The following is a 27,993-nucleotide window of genomic DNA, read 5'->3' as shown; positions in this document are numbered from 1 at the left end:
TAACACAACAATCGGCTGATAATGTGTTTAAACTAACAAAAACTAACCAAATTAATAAATTTTCTAGACTACATAATAAACAAATCCCTACTGAAAACCAAAAATGTAAAAACAAAACTGTACTGAACTTGACCAACACTGTATTAACCGGTGACATGGTCTCTATCCTTTCTAAAGGCCTTAACTTTGCCGTTACCCCACGCACAATTCCAGTGGATGAGATAATTGCTGAGGTAGAATCAGCAGTTAGACTCCTTCCACATAATGAGGCAGAGATGACTAGACATGAGGTTGCTAAAATAATTGAGAATAGCAAAGTTCCAAAAGTAAATATTAGCTCTAACGAGGCAAAAGCCTTAAGAGAGCTGCGTGTAAATAAGGATATCCAAATCCTAGCAGCTGATAAAGGCCGCACTACTGTACTGATGTCACGAGCCGATTATGATAATAAAATTAGAAATTTACTAGAGGAAAGTACCTACATTAAAATTAAACGAGATCCAACTAATACTTTAGAACGTAAGACCACTGCAATAATTGCAAATTCATTAATCCCTAAAAATGAGCAATACCTAATTAAGCCAAGGGCCTCAAAACCACCTAGACTCTATGGGCTACCAAAGATTCATAAAATCGGCATCCCATTACGACCCATAGTCAGTACAATTGGCTCTGCCACATATCAATTAGCAAAATATATAACCAAACAAATACAGCCCTACATCGGTAAGACATCTTCATTCATAAAAAATTCAGAACATCTTGTGAATGTGATTAAAGATATTAAACTTACTCCTGATGATATTCTGGTAAGCTTTGATGTGATTTCTCTATTCACTAAGGTTCCAGTGGACGAATCGCTTAAATTACTTGATACACTAGTAAAGAATACCGGTTTACAAAAAGATATTCCGAAACTTGCTGGCCATTGCTTAAATAACACTTACTTCTTATGGAGAGGGGATTTCTTTAAACAAAAGGAAGGAGCAGCAATGGGTTCTCCTTTATCCCCTGCTATAGCAAATTTGTACATGGAAAACTTTGAAATAAGAGCACTTGCCTCGAGCACATTAAAACCATCCTTTTGGTTTAGGTATGTGGATGACACTTTGGTTGTCTGGCCACATGGTAAAGATACACTTAATGATTTTCTAAATCATCTCAATGCACAAAACCCGGCCATCCAGTTCACCATGGAAATGGAGGTGAATAACACACTCCCATTCCTAGATATTTTGCTTGGACATGGCCTAAACGGTAAAATAACACACAGCGTTTACAGAAAGCAAACGCACACCGATGCCTATCTGAATGCAGAATCACATCATCATCCAGCTCAAAAATCCTCTCTTATCAAGACGCTCGTACATCGGGCAAAAACAGTGTCAGATGGTGAGAGTCTAGTGAGAGAGATTAAACACGTTAAAGACGCACTACGACAGAATGGCTACAATAATGCTCAAATTAACAGAGCACTGAATGCCAAATCACGATCGCAAAGCAATACTACTGAAAGCGACCAGATTGTTAAAACAATAAAAATTCCATATATCTCAGGAGTAACTGACAAATTAGCCCGCGTTTTGCAAAAGCAAAACATTACAGTAAGATTTGGTACAGTACACAAAATTCAAAAACTAGTATCTTGCACTAAAGACGCATTACCTAAACTATCAACAGAAGGTGTATATCGGATTAATTGTTCATGTGGCAGCTGCTACATTGGGCAGACGGGACGTAACATCAGCGTAAGACTAAAAGAACATCAGAGAAATATTAAATTATCTCAAACACAACTGTCGGCAGTGGCAGAACATGCTTGTCAACAAGGACACTCAATTGATTTTGACAATGTTGCAGTGGTGTGTAAAACTAATTATTACTGGCAAAGACTAATTAGAGAATCCATTGAAATTGAGAGGAACAAGAATAACTTTAATCGCTCTGACAGCTACCGGCTTAGTGCGGCCTGGAAGCGTATTATTAAATAATACACATTACATTTTGATTTAAAGAATTACTAATCTACAACTCATTACTAATCATAACCAATGACTGATTACTAATCGATTATATAATTACATTACCCCCCCCTCCGCCTCTAATCACTGCACCTGATGAGTTAAGTGATGACGTCACTCTTCTGCTCTATATAAAACCGGGAGCAAGCGAGGGCTTTACCATTCTGGCGAATTGCCCGATGATGCTGGAAGTATTTACCAGCGAAACGTCGTACTCAAACTGTAAATGTGGATTAACTCTTCAACACACCGGTGGGCTGAAGTAGTGAATTATTTGTCTTTTGTCAACGTGACACTTTTCTTTGCTGATTGGCCGTGTCGGGTGGTGGAGGGTTACGACACATTTATAAATAAACGCGATCTAACCCAAAAACCTTTATTATGGACTCTGAGTGACTGTAACTCTGACTGTAACTCTGAGTGATTGTGACTCTGAGTGACTGTGAATCTGACTGTAACTCTGAATGTAACTCTGACTGTAACTCTGAGTGACTGTGACTCTGAGTGACTGTGACTCTGACTGCAACTCTGAGTGACTCTGAGTGACTGTGACTCTGAGTGACTGTGACTCTGAGTGACTGTGACTCTGACTGTAACTCTGAGTGACTGTGACTCTGAGTGACTGTAACTCTGAGTGACTGTAACTCTGACTGTAACTCTGAGTGACTGTGACTCTGAGTGACTGTGACTCTGAGTGACTGTAACTCTGAGTGACTGTGACTCTGAGTGACTGTAACTCTGACTGTAACTCTGAGTGACTGTGACTCTGAGTGACTGTGACTCTGAGTGACTGTGACTCTGAGTGACTGTGACTCTGAGTGACTCTGAGTGACTCTGAGTGACTGTAACTCTGACTGTAGCTCTGAGTGACTGTGACTCTGAGTGACTGTGACTCTGAGTGACTGTAACTCTGACTGTAACTCTGAGTGACTGTGACTCTGAGTGACTGTGACTCTGAGTGACTGTAACTCTGACTGACTGTGACTCTGAGTGACTGTAACTCTGACTGTAACTCTGAGTGACTGTGACTCTGAGTGACTGTAACTCTGACTGACTGTGACTCTGAGGGACTATAACTCTGACTGTAACTCTGAGTGACTGTGACTCTGAGTGACTAACTCTGAGTGACTGTGACTCTGAGTGTGACTCTGAGTGACTGTCACTCTGAGTGACTGTGAGTGACTGTAACTCTGACTGTAACTCTGAGTGACTGTGAATCTGAGTGACTGTGAGTGACTGTAACTGAGTGACTGTAACTCTGACTGTGACTCTGAGTGACTGTAACTCTGAGTGACTGTAACTCTGACTGTGACTCTGAGTGACTGTAACTCTGAGTGACTGTAACTCTGACTGTGACTCTGAGTGACTGTAACTCTGAGTGACTGTGACTCTGAGTGTGACTCTGAGTGACTGTGACTGTGAGTGACTGTAACTGAGTGACTGTGACTCGGAGTGACTGTGACTCTGAGTGACTGTGACTCTGAGTGACTGTGACTCTGACTGACTGTGACTCTGACTGACTGTGACTCTGAGTGACTGTGACTCTGAGTGACTAACTCTGAGTGACTGTGACTCTGAGTGACTGTAACTCTGACTGTAACTCTGAGTGACTGTGACTCTGACTGTAACTCTGAGTGACTGTGACTCTGAGTGACTGTAACTCTGACTGTGACTCTGAGTGACTGTGACTCTGAGTGACTGTAACTCTGACTGTGACTCTGAGTGACTGTAACTCTGACTGTAACTCTGAGTGACTGTGACTCTGAGTGACTCTGACTGTAACTCTGACTGTAACTCTGACTGTAACTCTGAGTGACTGTAACTCTGAGTGACTGTGACTCTGAGTGACTGTAACTCTGAGTGACTGTGACTCTGAGTGACTGTAACTCTGACTGTAACTCTGACTGTAACTCTGAGTGACTGTGACTCTGAGTGACTGTAACTCTGAGTGACTGTAACTCTGAGTGACTGTGACTCTGAGTGACTGTAACTCTGAGTGACTGTGAATCTGACTGTAACTCTGAGTGACTGTTACTCTGACTGTGAATGTGACTCTGAGTGACTGTGACTCTGACTGTAACTCTGACTGTGACTGTGAATCTGACTGTAACTCTGACTGTAACTCTGACTGTAACTCTGAGTGACTGTAACTCTGAGTGACTGTAACTCTGACTGTAACTCTGAGTGACTGTAACTGTGAGTGACTGTAACTCTGACTGTAACTCTGACTGTGAATCTGACTGTAACTCTGACTGTGAATCTGACTGTAACTCTGACTGTGACTGTAACTCTGACTGTGAATCTGACTGTAACTCTGACTGTGAATCTGACTGTAACTCTCACTGTAACTCTGACTGTAACTCTGACTGTAACTCTGACTGTGCTTCTGACTGTAACTCTGACTGTGACTCTGAGTGACTGTAACTCTGACTGTAACTCTGACTGTAACTCTGACTGTGAATCTGACTGTAACTCTGACTGTAACTCTGACTGTAACTCTGACTGTAACTCTGACTGTGACTCTGACTGTAAATCTGAGTGACTGTAACTCTGAGTGACTGTAACTCTGAGTGTAACTCTGAGTGACTGTGAATCTGACTGTAACTCTGACTGTGAATCTGACTGTAACTCTGACTGACTGTGAATCTGACTGTAACTCTGACTGTGACTCTGACTGTAACTCTGACTGACTGTGAATCTGACTGTAACTCTGACTGTAACTCTGAGTGACTGTGAATCTGAGTGACTGTGAGTGACTGTAACTGAGTGACTGTAACTCTGACTGTGACTCTGAGTGACTGTAACTCTGAGTGACTGTAACTCTGACTGTGACTCTGAGTGACTGTAACTCTGAGTGACTGTAACTCTGACTGTGACTCTGAGTGACTGTAACTCTGAGTGACTGTGACTCTGAGTGTGACTCTGAGTGACTGTGACTGTGAGTGACTGTAACTGAGTGACTGTGACTCGGAGTGACTGTGACTCTGAGTGACTGTGACTCTGACTGACTGTGACTCTGACTGACTGTGACTCTGAGTGACTGTGACTCTGACTGACTAACTCTGAGTGACTGTGACTCTGAGTGACTGTAACTCTGACTGTAACTCTGAGTGACTGTGACTCTGACTGTAACTCTGAGTGACTGTGACTCTGAGTGACTGTAACTCTGACTGTGACTCTGAGTGACTGTGACTCTGAGTGACTGTAACTCTGACTGTGACTCTGAGTGACTGTAACTCTGACTGTAACTCTGAGTGACTGTGACTCTGAGTGACTCTGACTGTAACTCTGACTGTAACTCTGACTGTAACTCTGAGTGACTGTAACTCTGAGTGACTGTGACTCTGAGTGACTGTAACTCTGAGTGACTGTGACTCTGAGTGACTGTAACTCTGACTGTAACTCTGACTGTAACTCTGAGTGACTGTAACTCTGAGTGACTGTAACTCTGAGTGACTGTGACTCTGAGTGACTGTAACTCTGAGTGACTGTGAATCTGACTGTAACTCTGAGTGACTGTTACTCTGACTGTGAATGTGACTCTGAGTGACTGTGACTCTGACTGTAACTCTGACTGTGACTGTGAATCTGACTGTAACTCTGACTGTAACTCTGACTGTAACTCTGAGTGACTGTAACTCTGACTGTAACTCTGAGTGACTGTAACTCTGAGTGACTGTAACTCTGACTGTAACTCTGAGTGACTGTAACTGTGAGTGACTGTAACTCTGACTGTAACTCTGACTGTGAATCTGACTGTAACTCTGACTGTGAATCTGACTGTAACTCTGACTGTGACTGTAACTCTGACTGTGAATCTGACTGTAACTCTGACTGTGAATCTGACTGTAACTCTCACTGTAACTCTGACTGTAACTCTGACTGTAACTCTGACTGTGCTTCTGACTGTAACTCTGAGTGACTGTAACTCTGACTGTAACTCTGACTGTAACTCTGACTGTGAATCTGACTGTGAATCTGACTGTAACTCTGACTGTAACTCTGACTGTAACTCTGACTGTAAATCTGAGTGACTGTAACTCTGAGTGACTGTAACTCTGAGTGTAACTCTGAGTGACTGTGAATCTGACTGTAACTCTGACTGTGAATCTGACTGTAACTCTGACTGACTGTGAATCTGACTGTAACTCTGACTGTAACTCTGAGTGACTGTAACTCTGACTGTAACTCTGACTGTGAATCTGAATCTGACTGTAACTCTGACTGTGAATCTGACTGTAACTCTGACTGACTGTGAATCTGACTGTAACTCTGACACTCCTCTGCCCCTCTCCCCCCCCCTCTCCCCTCTCCCCCCCCCCTCTCTCCAGCCGGGTCCTCTTCCCCGTCCCTGTCCCGGCTGGTCCGCGTCGTGCGCCGCCCGGTGCTCTGCCGCCAGCACGCCGGGCAGGAGCTGCGCTACCGCTGTGCCGGCTGCGCCGTGCCGGCGTGCCGGGAGTGCTGCGTTGCCGGAGGGCCTCACGGCACACACGGCTGGGAGCCGGCCGAGGACGCCGCTGGGCGTGCAGCGGGGGAGGCGAGCGGAGCGCTGGAGGGAGCACACGCACGGGTGGGGGGTGTGGTGTGGTGTGGGTGTGGGTGGTGAGGGTGGTGTGAGTGGTGTCGAGGGGTGTGGTGCGTGTGGTGTGGAGGGGTGTGGGTGGTGTGGTGTGGGTAGTGTGGTGTGGAGGGGTGGTGTGGGTGGGGTGTGTGTGTGGTGTGGGTGGTGTGGGTGGTGAGGGTGGTGTGGGTGGTGAGGGTGGTGTGTGGGTGGTGGGTGGTGTGGGTGGTGTGGGTGGTGTGGGTGGTGTGGGTGGTGTGGGTGGTGTGGTGTGTGTGGTGTGGAGGGGTGTGGTGTGTGTGTGTGGTGTGGGTGGTGTGGAGGGGTGTGGTGTGGCTGTGGGTGGTGTGTGGTGTGGGTGTGGGTGGTGTGTGTGGTGTGGGTGGTGTAGTGTGGGTGTGGGGTGTGGTGTGTGTGGTGTGGAGGGGTGTGGTGTTGTGTGTGTGGTGTGGTGTGAGTGGTGTGGGTGGTGTGGAGGTGTGGGTGTGGTGTGGGTGGTGTGGAGGGGTGTGGTGTGGTGTGTGGGTGTGGTGTGTGGGGTGTGTGTGTGTGGTGTGTGTGGTGTGGGTGGTGTGGGTGGTGTGTGGTTGGTGTGTGGGGTGTGTGTGTGGTGTGGGTGGTGTGGAGGGGTGTGTGTGGTGTGGGTGGTGTGGGTGGTGTGGTGTGGGTGGTGTGGAGGGGTGGGTGGTGTGGTGTGGTGTGGGTAGTGTGGTGTGGAGGGGTGGTGTGTGTGTGGTGTATGTGTGGTGTGTGTGTGGTGTGGATGGTGTGTGTGTGGTGTGTGTGTGGTGTGGGTGGTGTGGGTGGTGTGTGTGTGGTGTGGTGTGGTGTGTGTGTGGGTGGTGTGGGTGTGGGTAGTGTGGGTGGGGTGGAGGGGTGTGAGTGGTGTGGTGCGAGTGGTGTGTGGTATGGTGTGGTGTGGTGTGTGTGTGGTGTGGAGGGGTGTGGTGTGTGTGTGGGTGGTGTGGGTGTGGAGGGGTGGGTGGTGTGGGTGGTGTGGGTGGTGTGAGTGGTGTGGAGGGGTGTGTGTGTGTGTGGTGTGTGTGGGTGTGGTGTGTGTGGTGTGGTGTGGGTGGTGTGGGTGGTGTGAGTGGTGTGTGTGGTGTGGTGTGGGTGTGGTGTGGGTGGTGTGGAGGGGTGTGTGGTGTGGTAAGGTGTGGGTGGTGTGGGTAGATTGGGTCAGTGGGTGGTGTGAGGGGGTTATACACACACACAGACACACACACAGACACATACACACGTGCATACAACAACAACAACCGCCATTCGCCACTAAGTGGCGGTGACGTCACCACGACGCTTGTGCCAAGCTATGTGCACCCTGAGGCCACGTGAAGTGTCGAACACCCGATGGCAGGAGGTCACGGGGCAGACCCAGGTGCCACGGGTCGACTGACTGAGATGACTGGCTGATGCACCACCTGTGCCCCCTACTGTGCCAACCTGCTGTGCTTTAGCCACCCGGCGCTCGGCTCGTTGTTGTGAGCGTTGCTCCTCTGCCCTCCGTTGTTGTTGGAGGGCGACTGCCTCCAACTGCCCAATAGCGTCCTTCACGAGCCTCCTCCACAGAGGCCTATCTTGACACCGCTGGTACCAGTCATCGACAAGTCCACTCTGCTCCACGTCATCCTGTACCACATCACTCCATCTCTTCTCTAGCCCGAGCCGTGCCCGTTTAGCCCCCTCTATCCGGCCGAACAAAAGCTGTTTGGGCATGCGGGCTACATGGCCCAGCCAATGCAGCCTTGCCTGCCGGAGGTGCTCACCGATGGGATCTTTTTCAGATCTTTCAAGGATTTGTGAGCTCACACAATCCAGCCTGGTTAAACCCAGAATTTATCGTAGGCAGGCCAGCCTAAATGTTTCTAACCGGCGAAGTTGTTCCATTAGGGGGGTCCACGTTTTTCAAGCGTTGAGAAGGGTGGGAATGACTGTGGCCGAGAAGACCTGAAGCTTCGTGCGGAGCGACAGACCAGGTAGCTTCCACACAGTGTTACGCAACCGATGAAAATATAATGCTGCTCGACTGATTCGGAGTGACACCTGTGCTTTTAAACTGGTCATGAGCATACTGCCCAGGTATGGAAAACTCTCCACTCTCTCCACAACTGCCCCATCACCGATTGGGGAGTTGTGGGGGTGGAGTGCCCGATGGTACAAAATACCCAGGCAGGTGCTTAGTTTTGGTGGGGCTGATGGTAAGGCCCCACCTCTTAGTGGCACGGTCCAGTTTCAGCAGCAGCGCCTCCAACTCCTCCTCTGAGTGAGCTGCAATTACCAAATCATCGGCATACGTAACATGGTTGACCAATAGGGAGCGATCCCTTGACCGCACCCGGGCATCGATTAGCCTCCCATTATATCTGTACCAAATGGAGATTCCCTCGGTACAGCTACTGAAGGCTTCACGAACTCCGTGGTCGAAATAGATGTTAAATAATGTGGGAGCCAGAGGACATCCCTGTCGCACCCCAAGGTGTACAGGGAATGGCTCTGACTCCCGGCCACGTAGTTTTACCCGGGCCCGCTCACCATCATGAAGGTACTTAATGATCGTGAGCAGAGGGTCAGGGACTCCGAGAGCACGAAAAACAACCCAGAGCCCAGGCCAACTGATGGTATCATAGGCCTTGACCAGGTCAATAAAGCAGAGATGTAGGTCTTGTTGGAATTCCCTACACCTCTGCTGCAGCAGACGGACAGAAAATATGGCATCTGTGCAGGACTGCCCTTTCCTGAAACCGCATTGGGGCTCCGCAAGCATCTCCTCAGAGTTCCTGGCAAGGCGATATTGAATAATCCTTGCCAAGACCTTTCCCGGCACACTTAGGAGTGAGATGCCCCTGTAGTTATAAGTCTGTGTGGTCCCCTTTCTTAAAGAGGGGGACCACCAGGGCATCCTTCCAATCCTGTGGAACCCGTTCAGTGGTCCAGACTGTTGTTTTGATGTCATGTAGGGCAGTCTGTGCACAAACGCCACCCTCCCTCAGCATTTCGCTTGGAAGATCAGCTCTGCCCGGTGCTCAACAGATGGCACCTCAGCCAGCCACTCACAGGGGGTGACTTCTTCCAATATTTGAGGCACCGCAGCCTTAGCAGGGTCATCCCTACTTTGTGCCACGATGTTTTCCTGGCTGAGGGGTTTCCCCTCCCCCAGGACCTCACAGAAATGCTCAGCAAATCTGCAAACCTGTTCCTGGGGGTCGGAGCTTGGATCACCGTTTTTTCCCCTAATCATGATGATAGGTGTGGCACTGCAAGTTATTTTTTGATGGAATTAAAGAGTGATTTGTGATCGTGGGCCATTAAGGCAGACTCCGTCTCCTCAGCAACCCGCGACCACCACCCATCCTTGCAGCGCCTCACGGCTCTCCGAACCTCCGAGCGAAGGCTGCGGTAAGCCTCCTCATTCTCTGACGTGGGATTCTGTAGACGATAAGAGTCAGTCACTTTTTCTCAGCCAGCATGAACACCTCCTTTGCCAGCCAGGGTCTCTGGGGAGGTCTGGACCGTGTAGCTAAAGCAGCCATTGCAGCTGCATGAGTCACAGTCCTAAACCTCGCCCATTTACCCTCGACATCAGGAGGAGTGGGGGACAATGGCAATCCCAGCTGCAAGCGATGATGAAATTCTCACTTGCAACTTTCATCAGCTAGCTGAGACCAGGCAACTGTGGGTTTGAATTGGGTCCTGTGTGCACACCCACCACCGGAGTGGAAGAATGGCAGGCACATCTTACAGATGACAAGTCGATGGTCAGTGGGCAGATCAGCTCCACGGTAGGTCCTGGTGACATGGTCCCGCATCCGCTGGTCCGTCACTATGTAGTCCAGCAGATGTTCTTGCTTGGACCCGGCATGCATCCATGATGTTGTGTGGATGTACCGATGCCGGAACAGCGTGTTGGTAATTACAAGCCCATGAGCTGCACAAAAATCTAGCAGCCTCCTACCATTATTATTTAACTGATCTGGCCCATGCCTTCCAATCACACCAGACCAGGTGCCAGCATCATGACCAACTCGGGCATTGAAGTCACCCAACAAGATGACTCTACCCCGAGGGGCCACTTTAGCCAGCACCTGTGACAGGAGGTCATAGAAGGCATCTGACTCATTGGCTTTGCCTGCATCCCTCCATGGATGTTCATCTTCGGTGGGGGCATAAGTAACCACGACCACCGCTCCTCGCCTCCGGTTGACGGGAAGGCGAGCCCAAAGTAGCCTGGGGCTTACAGCTTCCCACACCTCACCGCCACGCTCCCACGCCCCCTTCATTCTTTTGTTCAGAAGAAGAGCCACTCCCTGTTGTTTGGCAGTAGAGCACTGTCTACCCCTCATGGTGGCAGGAGCCAGAGCCGATCCACCGGACCTCCTGAATATCCGTCTGGCCCCACGTCTCCCCCATGTCTCCCGTCTCACCCCCCGCGTCTCACCCCCGGTGTCTCCCCCGGTGTCTCCCCCGCGTGTCCCCCGCGTGTCCCACCCCAGGCGAGGGCTATGGAGGCGTCCGTGCGTAAGCTGCAGGAGCTCTCCGAGTTGACGGAGGAGCACGCCGAGCGAACACGTGGGGACATTGAGAGCTTCCGCCGGGCATACGAGCTCACAGTGCACACGCACTACCACTCCCTGCTGCAATCGCTTGACGAGGTGTCCACTCTACACTGACACTCTAACTATCACTCTACACTATCACTCTACACTATCACTCTACACTATCACTCTACACTGTCACTCTACACCATCACTCTACACTGACACTCTACACCATCACTCTATACTATCACTCTACACTATCACTCTACACTATCACTCTACACTATCACTCTACACTGACACTCTACACTGACACTCTACACTGTCACTCTACACTATCACTCTACACTATCACTCTACACCATCACTCTACACCATCACTCTACACTATCACTCTACACTATCACTCTACACCATCACTCTACACCATCACTCTACACCATCACTCTACACCATCACTCTACACCATCACTCTACACTATCACTCTACACTATCACTCTACACCATCACTCTACACCATCACTCTACACCATCACTCTACACTATCACTCTACACTATCACTCTACACCATCACTCTACACTATCACTCTACACCATCACTCTACACTATCACTCTACACTATCACTCTACACTATCACTCTACACCATCACTCTACACTGACACTCTACACCGACACTCTACACTATCACTCTACACTATCACTCTACACCATCACTCTACACTATCACTCTACACTATCACTCTACACTATCACTCTACACCATCACTCTACACCATCACTCTACACTATCACTCTACACTATCACTCTACACTATCACTCTACACTATCACTCTACACCATCACTCTACACCATCACTCTACACTATCACTCTACACTATCACTCTACACTATCACTCTACACTATCACTCTACACCATCACTCTACACTATCACTCTACACTATCACTCTACACTATCACTCTACACCATCACTCTGCACTATCACTCTACACTATCACTCTACACTATCACTCTACACTATCACTCTACACTATCACTCTACACTATCACTCTACACTATCACTCTACACTATCACTCTACACTATCACTCTACACTATCACTCTACACTATCACTCTACACTGACACTCTACACTGACACTCTACACTATCACTCTACACTATCACTCTACACTATCACTCTACACCATCACTCTACACTATCACTCTACACTATCACTCTACACTATCACTCTACACCATCACTCTACACTATCACTCTACACTGACACTCTACACTATCACTCTACACTATCACTCTACACCATCACTCTACACCATCACTCTACACCATCACTCTACACCATCACTCTACACTGACACTCTACACTGACACTCTACACTATCACTCTACACCATCACTCTACACTATCACTCTACACTACACTATCACTCTACACTATCACTCTACACTATCACTCTACACTGACACTCTACACTGACACTCTACACCATCACTCTACACTATCACTCTACACTATCACTCTACACCGACACTCTACACCATCACTCTACACTATCACTCTACACTATCACTCTACACTATCACTCTACACTATCACTCTACACCATCACTCTACACTATCACTCTACACTGACACTCTACACTATCACTCTACACTATCACTCTACATTGACACTCTACACTATCACTCTACACTATCACTCTACACTGACACTCTACACTATCACTCTACACTATCACTCTACACCATCACTCTACACCATCACTCTACACTATCACTCTACACTATCACTCTACACTATCACTCTACACTATCACTCTACACCATCACTCTACACTATCACTCTACACCATCACTCTACATTATCACTCTACACCATCACTCTACACTATCACTCTACACTATCACTCTACACTGTCACTCTACACCATCACTCTACACTGACACTCTACACTATCACTCTACACTATCACTCTACACCATCACTCTACATTATCACTCTACACCATCACTCTACACTATCACTCTACACTATCACTCTACACTATCACTCTACACTATCACTCTACACTATCACTCCACACCGACACTCTACACTGACACTCTACACTATCACTCTACACTATCACTCTACACTATCACTCTACACTATCACTCTACACTGACACTCTACACTATCACTCTACACTATCACTCTACACTATCACTCTACACTATCACTCTACACTATCACTCTACACTATCACTCTACACTATCACTCTACACCATCACTCTACACTGTCACTCTACACCATCACTCTACACTATCACTCTACACCATCACTCTACACCGACACTCTACACTGACACTCTACACTATCACTCTACACTATCACTCTACACTATCACTCTACACTATCACTCTACACTATCACTCTACACTATCACTCTACACTATCACTCTACACTATCACTCTACACTGACACTCTACACTATCACTCTACACCATCACTCTACACCGACACTCTACACTGACACTCTACACTATCACTCTACACTATCACTCTACACTATCACTCTACACTATCACTCTACACTATCACTCTACACCATCACTCTACACTATCACTCTACACCATCACTCTACACTATCACTCTACACTATCACTCTACACTGACACTCTACACTATCACTCTACACTATCACTCTACACCATCACTCTACACCATCACTCTACACTATCACTCTACACTATCACTCTACACTATCACTCTACACTGACACTCTACACCATCACTCTACACCATCACTCTACACTATCACTCTACACTGACACTCTACACTGACACTCTACACTATCACTCTACACCGACACTCTACACCGACACTCTACACTGACACTTACCATCTCCCCCTACCTTCTGTCTCCCCCCCACTCTCCCTACCACCACGGCCACCACCACCGTGGTTGTGGCCGTGACGGTGGTCCCGGTGGTGGTGGTGGTCCCGGTGGTCACGGTGGTGGTCACGGTGGTGGTGGTGGTGGGGGTGGTGATGGTGGTGTTGGTGGTGGTGGTGGTGGTGGTGATGATGGTGGTGGTGGTGGTGGTCCCGGTGGTGGTGGTGGTCCCGGTGGTCACGGTGGTGGTGGTGGTCCCGGTGGTGGTCCCGGTGGTGGTGGTGGTGGTAGAAGCTGCGGCTGTGCCGGGCTTCTCTGCAGTGGCGATCTTCTTCTCTCCGCTCCGGCCTGGCGGAGCTCCGCTCGGCCACGGCCTTCACCGAGCACCTCCTGCGGCACGGTCACCCCGTCGACATCATGCTCACAGCGCCGCTCGCCACGCAGAGGCTCGCCACGCTGGCCCGCCAGGTGAGGAGGAGGAGGAGGTGGTGGTGAGGAGGAGGAGGTGGTGGTGAGGAGGTGGTGAGGAGGTGGTGGCTCGCCAGGTGAGTCTATGATGATGACGATGATGATGATGATAGCGATGATGATGATGATGGTGACGATAGCGATGATGATGATGATGACGACGATGATGCCGATGCCGATGACGATAGCGATGATGATGATGATGATAGTGATGATGATGATGATGACGATGATGATGCCGATGACGATAGCGATGATGATGATAATGATAGTGATGATGATGATGACGATGATTATGATGACGATAGCGGTGATGATGATGACGCTGATAATGAGGATGATGATAGCGATGAAGATGATGACGATGATGACGACGATGACGATGATGACGACGATGACGACGATGATGACGTTGACGATGTTGTGATGTCGTTTGTCACAGCCCGACGCCGCTGAAGTTCCACCCCACCCCGGTGCAGTGACTCCTCCCTCCTCCTCCTCCTCCTCATCCTCCTCCTCCACCTCCTCGTCCTCCCGCTCCTCTTCGGCGGCGGCGGCGGCGGGAGGAGGAGGAGGTGGAGGAGGGGTAGGAGGAGGAGGTGGAGGAGGAGGAGGTGGAGGTGGAGGAGGAGGAGGAGCGGTGGCTGTGGACGTGGAGGCTGTGGACGTGGAGGCTGTGGACGTGGAGGCTGTAGTGGCCTCGATGACGTTGCTGGCCACGGCAAGTGCCGGGACGGTGGACGGCTTCCCGCTGTGTGGCACGCTGGGACCTGCACTGGCACACGCACGGAGCTGCAGTGCACTGGGAGACGGTGGGTGGGTGGGTGGGTGAGTGGGTGGGTGAGTGAGTGAGTGGGTGGGTGGGTGAGTGAGTGGGTGGGTGGGTGAGTGGGTGAGTGGGTGAGTGAGTGAGTGGGTGCGTGAGTGGGTGAGTGGGTGAGTGGGTGGGTGAGTGGGTGGGTGAGTGGGTGGGTGGGTGTGTGGGTGGGTGGGTGGGTGTGTGGGTGGGTGGGTGGGTGAGTGGGTGGGTGGGTGAGTGGGTGAGTGAGTGGGTGGGTGAGTGAGTGGGTGGGTGAGTGGGTGGGTGGGTGGGTGAGTGGGTGAGTGGGTGGGTGAGTGGGTGGGTGAGTGGGTGAGTGGGTGGGTGAGTGGGTGGGTGAGTGGGTGAGAGGGTGAGTGAGTGGGTGGGTGGGTGGGTGTGTGGGTGGGTGGGTGGGTGGGTGTGTGAGTGGGTGGGTGGGTGGGTGGGTGGGTGAGTGGGTGAGTGAGTGGGTGGGTGAGTGAGTGGGTGGGTGAGTGGGTGAGTGGGTGAGTGGGTGGGTGGGTGGGTGAGTGGGTGAGTGGGTGGGTGAGTGGGTGGGTGAGTGGGTGAGTGGGTGGGTGGGTGGGTGAATGAGTGAGTGGGTGAGTGAGTGCATGGGTGGGTGAGTGAGTGGGTGGGTGGGGTGAGTGGGTGAGTGAGTGGGTGAGTGGGTGAGTGGGTGGGTGGGTGGGTGAGTGTGTGGGTGAGTGGGTGAGTGGGTGAGTGGTGGGTGGGGTGGGTGAGTGAGTGGTGAGTGGTGGGTGAGTGTGGGTGGGTGAGTGAGTGGGTGGGTGGGTGAGTGGGTGGGTGTGAGTGAGTGGGTGGGTGGGTGAGTGGGTGGATGAGTGGGTGGGTGAGTGGGTGAGTGGGTGGGTTGTGAGTGAGTGGGTGGGTGGGTGGGTGGATGAGTGGGTGGGTGAGTGGGTGTGGGTGGGTGGGTGAGTGGGTGGGTGGATGAGTGAGTGGGTGGGTTGTGAGTGAGTGGGTGGGTGGGTGGGTGAGTGGGTGGGTGAGTGGGTGGGTGAGTGGGTGGGTGAGTGGGTGAGTGGGTGAGTGGGTGAGTGGGTGGGTGAGTGGGTGGGTGGGTGAGTGAGTGCATGGGTGGGTGAGTGGGTGGGTGAGTGGGTGGGTGAGTGGGTGAGTGGGTGAGTGGGTGGGTGGGTGAGTGGGTGGGTGGGTGGGTGAGTGAGTGGGTGGGTGGGTGAGTGGGTGAGTGGGTGAGTGGGTGGGTTGTGAGTGAGTGAGTGGGTGAGTGAGTGCATGGGTGGGTGAGTGGGTGAGTGGGTGGGTGAGTGGGTGAGTGGGTGAGTGGGTGGGTGAGTGGGTGAGTGGGTGAGTGGTTGAGTGAGTGGGTGGGTGAGTGGGTGAATGAGTGAGTGTATGAGTGAGTGTGTGAGTAGTGAGTGTATGAGTGAGTAGTGAGTGAGTGAGTGTATGAGTGAGTGAGTGAGTGAGCAGTGAGTGTGTGTGTGTATGAGTGTGTATGAGTGAGTAGTAAGTGTGTGTGTGTGAGTAGTGAGTGTATGAGTGAGTGTGTGTATGAGTGTGTATGAGTGAGTAGTGAGTGTGTGTGTGAGTGTGTATGAGTCAGTAGTGAGTGTGTGTGTGTGAGTGTGTATGAGTGAGTGTATGAGTGAGTGTATGAGGGAGTAGTGTGTGAGTGAGTAGTGTGTGAGTGAGTAGTGAGTGTATGAGTGAGTGTATGAGTGAGTGAGTGAGTAGTGAGTGTTTGAGTGAGTAGTGAGTGTATGTGTGTGATTGTATGAGTGAGTGAGTAGTGAGTGAGTGTGTGAGTAGTGAGTGAGTGAGTGTGAGTGTATGAGTGAGTGTATGAGTGAGTGAGTAGTGAGTGTTTGAGTGAATAGTGAGTGTATGTGTGTGTGAGTGTATGAGTAGTGAGTGTATTAGTGAGTAGTGAGTGAGTGTATGTGTGTGTGAGTGAGTGTGTGAGTGAGTAGTGAGTGTGAGTGTGTGAGTGAGTAGTAGTGTGTAAGAGAGAAGTGAGTGTATGTGTGTGTGTGAGTGTATGAGTGAGTAGTGTATGAGTGAGTGAGTAGTGTATGAGTGTGTGTATGAGTGTGTGTGTGAGTGTGTGAGTGAGTAGTGAGTGAGTGTATGAGTGAGTGAGTGTATTAGTGAGTAGTAAGTAAGTGTAAGTGTGTGTGTGAGTGTATGAGTGAGTAGTGTATGAGTGAGTGTATGAGTGAGTGAGTAGTGTATGAGTGTGTGTATGAGTGTGTGTGTGAGTGAGTAGTGAGTGAGTGTATGAGTGAGTGAGTGTATTAGTGAGTAGTAAGTAAGTGTAAGTGTGTGTGTGTGAGTAGTGTATGAGTGTGTATAAGTAAGTGTAAGAGTAAGTGTGTGTGTGTGTGAGTAGTGTGTATAAGTAAGTGTGTGTGTGAGTAGTGTGTATAAGTAAGTGTAAGTGTGTGTGTGTGAGTGTGTATAAGTAAGTGTAAGAGTAAGTGTGTGTGTGTGTGAGTAGTGTGTATAAGTAAGTGTAAGTGTGTGTGTGAGTAGTGTGTATAAGTAAGTGTAAGTGTGTGTGTGTGAGTGTGTATAAGTAAGTGTAAGTGTGTGTGAGTAGTGTGTATAAGTAAGTGTAAGTGTGTGTGTGAGTAGTGTGTATAAGTAAGTGTAAGTGTGTGTGTGTGTGAGTGTGTATAAGTAAGTGTAAGTGTGTGTGTGTGTGAGTGTGTATAAGTAAGTGTAAGTGTGTGTGTGAGTGTGTATGAGTAAGTCTGTGTGTGTGTGAGTAGTGTGTAAGAGTGTGTATAAGTAAGTGTAAGTGTGTGTGAGTGTGTGTGAGTGTGTATAAGTAAGTGTAAGAGTAAGTGTGTGTGTGTGTGAGTAGTGTGTATAAGTAAGTGTAAGTGTGTGTGTGAGTAGTGTGTATAAGTAAGTGTAAGTGTGTGTGTGTGAGTGTGTATAAGTAAGTGTAAGAGTAAGTGTGTGTGTGTGTGAGTAGTGTGTATAAGTAAGTGTAAGTGTGTGTGTGAGTAGTGTGTATAAGTAAGTGTAAGTGTGTGTGAGTGTGTATAAGTAAGTGTAAGTGTGTGTGAGTAGTGTGTATAAGTAAGTGTAAGTGTGTGTGTGAGTAGTGTGTATAAGTAAGTGTAAGTGTGTGTGAGTGTGTATAAGTAAGTGTAAGTGTGTGTGTGAGTGTGTATGAGTAAGTGTGTGTGTGTGTGTGAGTAGTGTGTAAGAGTGTGTATAAGTAAGTGTAAGTGTGTGTGAGTAGTGTGTAAGAGTGTGTATAAGTAAGTGTAAGTGTGTGTGTGAGTGTGTGTGAGTGTGTATAAGTAAGTGTAAGTGTGTGTGTGAGTAGTGTAAGAGTGTGTATAAGTAAGAGTGTGTGTGTGTATAAGTAAGTGTAAGTGTGTGTGTAAGTGTGTGTGTGAGTGTGTGTGTGAGTAGTGTATGAGTGTGTATAAGTAAGTGTAAGTGTGTGTGAGTAGTGTAAGAGTGTGTATAAGTAAGTGTGTGTGTGAGTAGTGTAAGAGTGTGTATAAGTAAGTGTGTGTGTGAGTGTGTATAAGTAAGTGTAAGTGTGTGTGTAAGTGTGTGTGTGAGTGTGTGTGTGAGTAGTGTATGAGTGTGTATAAGTAAAGTGTAAGTGTGTGTGTGAGTGTGTGTTTATAAGTAAGTGTGTGATGTGTGTGTGTGTATAAGTAAGTGTAAGTGTGTGTGTATAAGTAAGTGTAAGTGTGTGTGATAGTGTGTGTGATAAGTAAGTGTGTGTGTGTGAGTGTGTATTAGAGTAAGTGTGTAAGTGTGAGTGTGTATAAGTAAGTGTGTAAGTGTAAGTGGAGTGTGTATAAGTAAGTGTGTAAGTGTGTGTGTATAAGTAAGTGTGTGTGTGAGTGTGTGAGTAGTGTGTATAAGTAAGTGTGAGTGTGTGTGTGTGTATAAGTAAGTGTAAGTGTGTGTGTGAGTTTGTGTGTGAGTGTGTGTGTGAGTGTGTATAAGTGAGTGTAAGTGTGTGTGTGAGTGTGTATAAGTAAGTGTAAGTGTGTGTGAGTAGTGTGTGTGAGTGTGTATAAGTAAGTGTAAGTGTGTGTGTAAGTGTGTATAAGTAAGTGTAAGTGTGTATGAGTAGTGTGTGTGAGTGTGTATAAGTAAGTGTAAGTGTGTATGTGTATAAGTAAGTGTAAGTGTGCGTGAGTCTGTATAAGTAAGTGTAAGTGTGTATGTGTATAAGTAAGTGTAAGTGTGTGTGAGTCTGTATAAGTAAGTGTAAGTGTGTGTGAGTGTGTATAAGTAAGTGTAAGTGTGTGTGAGTGTGTATAAGTAAGTGTAAGTGTGTGTGAGTGTGAGTAGTGTGTATAAGTAAGTGTAAGTGTGTGTCTGAGTGTGTATAAGTAAGTGTAAGTGTGTGTGTGAGTGTGTATAAGTAGTGTGTATAAGTAAGTGTATAAGTAAGTGTGAGTGTGTGTGAGTGTGTATAAGTAAGTGTAAGTGTGTGTGTGAGTGTGTGTGAGTGTGTATAAGTAAGTGTAAGTGTGTGTGTGAGTGTGTATAAGTAAGTGTAAGTGTGTGTGTGAGTGTGTATGAGTAAGTGTGTGTGTGTGAGTGTGTGTGAGTGTGTATAAGTAAGTGTAAGTGTGTGTGTGAGTGTGTATAAGTAAGTGTAAGTGTGTGTGTGTATAAGTAAGTGTGTGTGTGAGTGTGTGTGTATAAGTAAGTGTGAGTGGTGTGTATAAGTAAGTGTGAGTGTGTATAAGTAGTGTGTATAAGTAAGTGTGTGTAAGTGTGAGTGTGTATAAGTAAGTGTGTGTGAGTGTGTATAAGTAAGTGTGTGTAAGTGTGTAAGTGTAAGTGTGTGTGTGTGAGTGTGTATAAGTAAGTGTGTAAGTGTGTGTGTGTGTGAGTAGTGTGTGTGAGTGTGTATAAGTAAGTGTGTATAAGTAAGTGTGTGTGTGTGTGTGAGTGTGTATGAGTAAGTGTAAGTGTGTGTGTGTATAAGTAAGTGTGTGTGTAAGTGTGTAAGTGTAAGTGTGTGTGTGAGTAGTGTGTGTGAGTGTGTATAAGTAAGTGTGTGTGTGTGTGAGTAGTGTGTGTGAGTGTGTATAAGTGTGTGTGTGTGTGAGTGTGTATAAGTAAGTGTAAGTGTGTGTGTGAGTGTGTATAAGTAAGTGTAAGTGTGTGTGTGAGTGTGTATAAGTAAGTGTGTAAGTGTGTGTGTGAGTGGTCCAGGCCTGCACCGCGCCCGGCCCGGCCGCCGTGCCGGCTTCTTGGTGCGGCTCGCTGACCGTGCCGGGGAGGCGATCCCTGGGGCTCACGACAGCCCCCAAGTGTCCATACTTCACCGTGAGAACACGCGCTGGTGAGGATCGCTCACCACCTCACTCGCTCGCTCACCACCTCGCTCGCTCGCTCACCCACTCACTCGCTCGCTCACCCACTCACTCACTCACCCACTCACTCACCACATCACTCGCTCACTCACTTGCTCACCACCGCACTCGCTCGCTCGCTCACCCACTCACTCACTCACCCACTCACTCACTCACCCACTCACTCACCACATCACTCGCTCACTCACTCGCTCACCACTACACTCGCTCACTCACTCACTCACCACCTCACTTGCTCACTCACTCGCTCACCACTACACTCGCTCACTCACCCACCCACCCACCCACTCACCCACCCACCCACCCACTCACCCACTCACTCACCCACACACACCCACACACCCACTCACTCACTCACCCACCCACTCACCCACTCACTCACTCACCCACCCACCCACCCACTCACCCACTCACTCACCCCTCACTCACCCACCCACTCACTCACCCACCCACTCACCTACCCACTCACTCACCCACCCACTCACCCACTCACTCACCCACCCACCCACCCACTCACCCACTCACTCACCCACCCACTCACCCACCCACCCACTCACCCACTCACCCATTCACTCACTCACCCACTCACTCACCCACCCACCCACTCACTCACCCACTCACTCACCCACCCACTCACCCACCCACCCACTCACCCACTCACTCACTCACCCACTCACCCACCCACTCACCCACCCACTCACCCACCCACTCACCCACCCACTCACTCACCCACTCACCCACCCACTCACCCACCCACCCACTCACTCACTCACCCACTCACCCACCCACTCACCCACTCACCCACCCACTCACTCACCCACTCACCCACCCACCCACCCACTCACCCACTCACCCACCCACCCACCCACTCACCCACCCACTCCACCACCCACCCACCCTCTCACCCCAAGAGCGAAGGGATCTCCGTGCTAGTTTTGCGATGTCCACTTCCACAGCGCGGTGGCGGTGGAGGTGACGCGTGGCAAGGGGGCGACGTTCAATGTCTCCTACACCGCCACGGACAGTGGTCGATACTTCATATCCGTCATGGTGCGCGGACGCCACATACAGGTGATGCACGCTCGCTCCTAATAACCGCCATGGTTCCTAATAACCGCCATGGTTCCTAATAACCGCCATGGTTCCTAATAACCGCCATGGTTCCTAATAACCACCATGGTTCCTAATAACCGCCACGCTCGCTCCTAATAACCGCCATGGTTCCTAATAACCGCCATGGTTCCTAATAACCGCCATGGTTCCTAATAACCGCCACGCTCGCTCCTAATAACCGCCATGGTTCCTAATAACCGCCACGCTCGCTCCTAATAACCGCCACGCTCGCTCCTAATAACCGCCATGGTTCTTAATAACCGCCACGCTCGTTCCTAATATCCGCCATGGTTCCTAATAACCGCCACGCTCGTTCCTAATAACCGCGACGCTCGCTCCTAATAACCGCCATGGTTCCTAATAACCGCCACGCTCGCTCCTAATAACCGCCATGGTTCCTAATAACCGCCCGCTCGTTCCTAATAACCGCCATGGTTCCTAATAACCGCCATGGTTCCTAATAACCGCCACGCTCGTTCCTAATAACCGCCATGGTTCCTAATAACCGCCATGGTTCCTAATAACCGCCACGCTCGCTCCTAATAACCGCCATGGTTCCTAATAACCGCCATGGTTCCTAATAACCGCCATGGTTCCTAATAACCGCCACGCTCGTTCCTAATAACCGCCACGCTCGCTCCTCGTAACCGCGACAGTCCTCATGTTGATTATGATGCTGCTGCTGCTGCTGACAATGCTGCTGATGCTGCTGCTGCTACTGACAATGCTGCTGATGCTGCTGCTGATGATGATGATGACGATGCAACCACTACAGCTACCGATAATGCCCCTACTGATGCTGCTGCTACTGATGATGACGCTGCTGCTGATGATGCTGCTGCTGCTGCTGATGATGATGCTGCTACTGATGATGCTGCTGCTGATGCTGCCGCAACTGATGCTGCTACTGATGATGCTGATGATGACGCTGCTGCTACTGATGATGATGATGCTGATGATGATGATGCTGATGATGACGCTACTGATGCTGCTGCTACTGATGATGATGCTACTGATGCTGCTGCTACTGATGATGATGCTACTGATGATGCTGCTACTGATGATGCTGCTGTTACTGACAATGACGCTGCTGCTGATGATGCTGCTGCTGCTGCTGCTGATGCTACTGATGATGACGCTGCTACTGATGATGACGCTGCTGATGCTGCTACTGATGCTAATGTTACTAATGATGCTACTGATGGTGATGACGCTACTGCTGATGATACCACCACTGCTGCTGATGCTGCTGCTGCTACTGATGATGCTGCTACTGATGATGACGCTGCTACTGATGATGACGCTGCTGCTGATGATGATGCTGCTGCTGCTACTGATGATGCTGCTGATGCTTCTGCTGCTGCTACTGATGATGACGCTGCTACTGATGATGCTGCTACTGATGATGACGCTGCTGCTGATGATGCTGCTGCTGATGATGCTGCTGCTGCTGATGATGCTGCTGCTGATGATGCTGCTGATGCTGCTGCTGGGTCTGCAGGGCTCCCCGTTCTCCCTGCGAGTGTCAAACACCACCACCACCACCTCCACCGCCTCCACCTCCGCCACCACCTCCACCACCGCCTCCGCCTCCACCGCCTCCACCGCCTCCACCGCCTCCTCCGCCACGGTGACGCCGTCACCGCCATCGCGAGGGCACCACCGTGGACTCTACCACTGCTGCTCCTTCTGCTCCAGCGGCGGGCAACGTGATGCACGCTGCCTGTGTGGGGGTAGCATGCCGGGTGAGACACGGGGGGAGACACGGGGTGAGACACGGGGGGAGACACGGGGGGAGACACGGGGGGAGACACGGGGGGAGACACGGGGGGAGACACGGGGGGAGACACGGGGGGAGACACGGGGGGAGACACGGGGGGAGACACGGGGTGAGACACGGGGGGAGACACGGGGGGAGACACGGGGGGAGACACGGGGGGAGACACGGGGGGAGACACGGGGGGAGACACGGGGGGAGACACGGGGTGAGACACGGGGGGAGACACGGGGGGAGACACGGGGGGTGACACGGGGGGAGACACGGGGGGAGACACGGGGGGAGACACGGGGGGAGACACGGGGGGAGACACGGGGGGAGACACGGGGGGAGACACGGGGGGAGACACGGGGGGAGACACGGGGGGAGACACGGGGGGAGACACGGGGGGAGACACGGGGTGAGACACGGGGGGAGACACGGGGTGAGACACGGGGGGAGACACGGGGGGAGACACGGGGGGTGACACGGGGGGAGACACGGGGGGAGACACGGGGGGAGACACGGGGGGAGACACGGGGGGAGACACGGGGGGAGACACGGGGGGAGACACGGGGGGAGACACGGGGGGAGACACGGGGGGAGACACGGGGGGTGACACGGGGGGAGACACGGGGGGAGACACGGGGAGACACGGGGGGAGACACGGGGGGAGACACGGGGGGTGACACGGGGGGAGACACGGGGAGACACGGGGGGAGACACGGGGGGAGACACGGGGGGAGACACGGGGGGAGACACGGGGGGAGACACGGGGGGAGACACGGGGTAGCATGCCGGGTGAGACACGGGGGGAGACACGGGGGGAGACACGGGGGGAGACACGGGGGGAGACACGGGGGGAGACACGGGGGGAGACACGGGGGGAGACACGGGGGGAGACACGGGGGGAGACACGGGGGGAGACACGGGGGGAGACACGGGGGGTGACACGGGGGGAGACACGGGGGGAGACACGGGGAGACACGGGGGGAGACACGGGGGGAGACACGGGGGGTGACACGGGGGGAGACACGGGGAGACACGGGGGGAGACACGGGGGGAGACACGGGGGGAGACACGGGGGGAGACACGGGGGGAGACACGGGGGGAGACACGGGGGGAGACACGGGGGGAGACACGGGGTAGCATGCCGGGTGAGACACGGGGGGAGACACGGGGGGAGACACGGGGGGAGACACGGGGGGAGACACGGGGGGAGACACGGGGGGAGACACGGGGGGAGACACGGGGGGAGACACGGGGCGAGACACGGGGGGAGACACGGGGGGAGACACGGGGGGAGACACGGGGGGAGACACGGGGGGAGACACGGGGGGTGACACGGGGGGAGACACGGGGGGAGACACGGGGAGACACGGGGGGAGACACGGGGGGAGACACGGGGGGTGACACGGGGGGAGACACGGGGAGACACGGGGGGAGACACGGGGGGAGACACGGGGGGAGACACGGGGGGAGACACGGGGGGAGACACGGGGTAGCATGCCGGGTGAGACACGGGGGGAGACACGGGGGGAGACACGGGGGGAGACACGGGGGGAGACACGGGGGGAGACACGGGGGGAGACACGGGGGGGAGACACGGGGTGGAGACACGGGGGTGAGACACGGGGGTGAGACACGGGGGGAGACACGGGGGGAGACACGGGGGGAGACACGGGGGGAGACACGGGGTGAGACACGGGGGGAGACACGGGGGGAGACACGGGGTGAGACACGGGGGGAGACACGGGGGGAGACACGGGGGGGTGAGGGGGTGAGACACGGGGGGTGAGACACGGGGGGAGACACGGGGGGAGACACGGGGGGAGACACGGGGGGGTGAGGGGGTGAGACACGGGGGGTGAGACACGGGGGGAGACACGGGGGGAGACACGGGGGGAGACACGGGGGGGTGAGGGGGTGAGACACGGGGGGTGAGACACGGGGGGAGACACGGGGGTGAGACACGGGGGGAGACACGGGGGGAGACACGGGGGGGTGAGGGGGTGAGACACGGGGGGTGAGACACGGTGAGACACGGGGGTGAGACACGGGGGGAGACACGGGGGGAGACACGGGGGGAGAGACACGGGGGGAGACACGGGGGGGAGACACGGGGGGAGAGACACGGGGGGAGACACGGGGGGAGACACAGGGGGAGACACGGGGGGAGAGACACGGGGGGAGACACGGGGGGGAGACACGGGGGGAGAGACACGGGGGGAGACACGGGGGGAGACACGGGGGGAGACACGGGGGGACACACAGGGGGAGACACGGGGGGAGACACGGGGGGAGACACGGGGGGAGACACGGGGGGAGACACGGGGGGAGACACGGGGGGAGACACGGGGTGAGACACGGGGGGAGACACGGGGGGAGACACGGGGGTGAGACACGGGGGTGAGACACGGAGTGAGACACGGGGGGTAGCATGCCCGGTGAGACACGGGGGGAGACACAGGGGGAGACACGAGGGGAGACACGGGGGGAGACACGGGGGGTGACACGGAGTAGCATGCCGGGGGAGACACGGGGGGAGACACGGGGGGTGACACGGAGTAGCATGCCTGGTGAGACACGGGGGGAGACACGGGGAGACACGGAGTAGCATGCCTGGTGAGACACGGGGGGAGACACGGGGAGACACGGGGGTGAGACACGGGGGGAGACACGGAGTAACATGCCTGGTGAGACACGGGGGGAGACACGGGGGGAGACACGGAGTAGCATGCCTGGTGAGACACGGGGGGAGACACGGAGTAGCATGCCTGGTGAGACACGGGGGGAGACACGGAGTAGCATGCCCGGTGAGACACGGGGTGAGAGACACGGGGGTGAGACACGGGGGGTAGCATGCCGGGTGAGACACGGGGGGAGACACGGGGGGAGAGACACGGGGGGAGACACGGGGGGAGACACGGGGGGAGACACGGGGGGGTGAGTGGGTGAGACACAGGGGGTAGCATGCCTGGTGAGACACGGGGGGTGAGACACGGGGGGAGACACGGGGGGGGTGAGACACGGGGGAGTGAGACACTGAGGAGTGAGACACAGGGAGTGAGACACTGAGGAGTGAGACACAGGGAGTGAGACACTGAGGAGTGAGACACAGGGGAGTGAGACAAAGGGGAGTGAGGCACAGGGGAGTGAGACACTGGGGAGTGAGACACTGAGGAGTGAGACACTGAGGAGTGAGACACTGAGGAGTGAGACACAGGGGAGTGAGACAAAGGGGAGTGAGACACAGGGGAGTGAGACACTGAGGAGTGAGACACAGGGGAGTGAGACAAAGGGGAGTGAGACACAGGGGAGTGAGACACTGGGGAGTGAGACACTGAGAAGTAAGACACTGAGGAGTGAGACACTGAGGAGTGAGACACAGGGGAGTGAGACAAAGGAGAGTGAGACACAGGGGAGTGAGACACTGAGGAGTGAGACACAGGGGAGTGAGACAAAGGGGAGTGAGACACAGGGGAGTGAGACACTGAGGAGTGAGACACAGGGAGTGAGACACAGGGGAGTGAGACACTGGGGAGTGAGACACTGAGGAGTGAGACACAGGGGAGTGAGACACTGGGGAGTGAGACACTGAGGAGAGAGACACTGAGGAGTGAGACACTGAGGAGTGAGACACAGGGGAGTGAGACACTGGGGAGTGAGACACTGAGGAGTGAGACACAGGGAGTGAGACACAGGGGAGTGAGACACTGAGGAGTGAGACACAGGGGAGTGAGACACAGGGGAGTGAGACACTGGGGAGTGAGACACAGGGGAGTGAGACACTGAGGAGTGAGACACAGGGGAGTGAGACACAGGGGAGTGAGACACTGGGGAGTGAGACACAGGGGAGTGAGACACTGGGGAGTGAGACACTGGGGAGTGAGACACAGGGGAGTGAGACACTGGGGAGTGAGACACAGGGGAGTGAGACACTGGGGAGTGAGACACAGGGAGTGAGACACAGGGGAGTGAGACACTGAGGAGTGAGACACAGGGGAGTGAGACACTGAGGAGTGAGACACAGGGGAGTGAGACACTGAGGAGTGAGACACAGGGAGTGAGACACTGAGGAGTGAGACACTGAGGAGTGAGACACTGAGGAGTGAGACACAGGGGAGTGAGACACTGGGGAGTGAGACACAGGGGAGTGAGACACAGGGGAGTGAGACACTGAGGAGTGAGACACAGGGAGTGAGACACAGGGGAGTGAGACACTGGGGAGTGAGACACAGGGGAGTGAGACACTGGGGAGTGAGACACTGGGGAGTGAGACACAGGGGAGACACAGGGGAGTGAGACACTGGGGAGTGAGACACTGAGGAGTGAGACACAGGGGAGTGAGACACAGGGGAGTGAGACACAGGGGAGTGAGACACAGGGGAGTGAGACACTGAGGAGGGAGACACAGGGGAGTGAGACACAGGGGAGTGAGACACTGGGGAGTGAGACACTGAGGAGTGAGACACAGGGGAGTGAGA

At 52.4% G+C, this 27,993-nt stretch overlaps 1 protein-coding gene across 1 annotated transcript in view; it reads left to right on the top strand.

Annotated features, from left to right (window-relative positions):
• Positions 1 to 27,993, top strand: part of TRIM45 (tripartite motif containing 45) — a gene marked incomplete at its 5' end in the record, with an annotated part of 65,601 nt that overhangs the window by 11,603 nt on the left and 26,005 nt on the right. Inside the window, 7 exons of the mRNA XM_076058904.1 lie at positions 6,353 to 6,591; positions 11,073 to 11,231; positions 14,302 to 14,478; positions 14,921 to 15,290; positions 20,477 to 20,606; positions 21,594 to 21,708; positions 23,252 to 23,495. Of these exons, the coding sequence (XP_075915019.1) occupies positions 6,353 to 6,591; positions 11,073 to 11,231; positions 14,302 to 14,478; positions 14,921 to 15,290; positions 20,477 to 20,606; positions 21,594 to 21,708; positions 23,252 to 23,495 (1,434 nt within the window). The remainder of the gene's footprint in view (positions 1 to 6,352; positions 6,592 to 11,072; positions 11,232 to 14,301; positions 14,479 to 14,920; positions 15,291 to 20,476; positions 20,607 to 21,593; positions 21,709 to 23,251; positions 23,496 to 27,993) is intronic.

This window comes from Petromyzon marinus (assembly GCF_048934315.1).
Source record: "Petromyzon marinus isolate PM22_M1 ecotype Great Lakes invasive population chromosome 80 unlocalized genomic scaffold, UKy_Petmar_22M1.pri1.0 chr80_unloc.3, whole genome shotgun sequence".
NCBI classification, from domain to species: Eukaryota; Metazoa; Chordata; class Hyperoartia; order Petromyzontiformes; family Petromyzontidae; genus Petromyzon; species Petromyzon marinus.
This window is presented reverse-complemented; position numbering and strand designations above follow the sequence as displayed.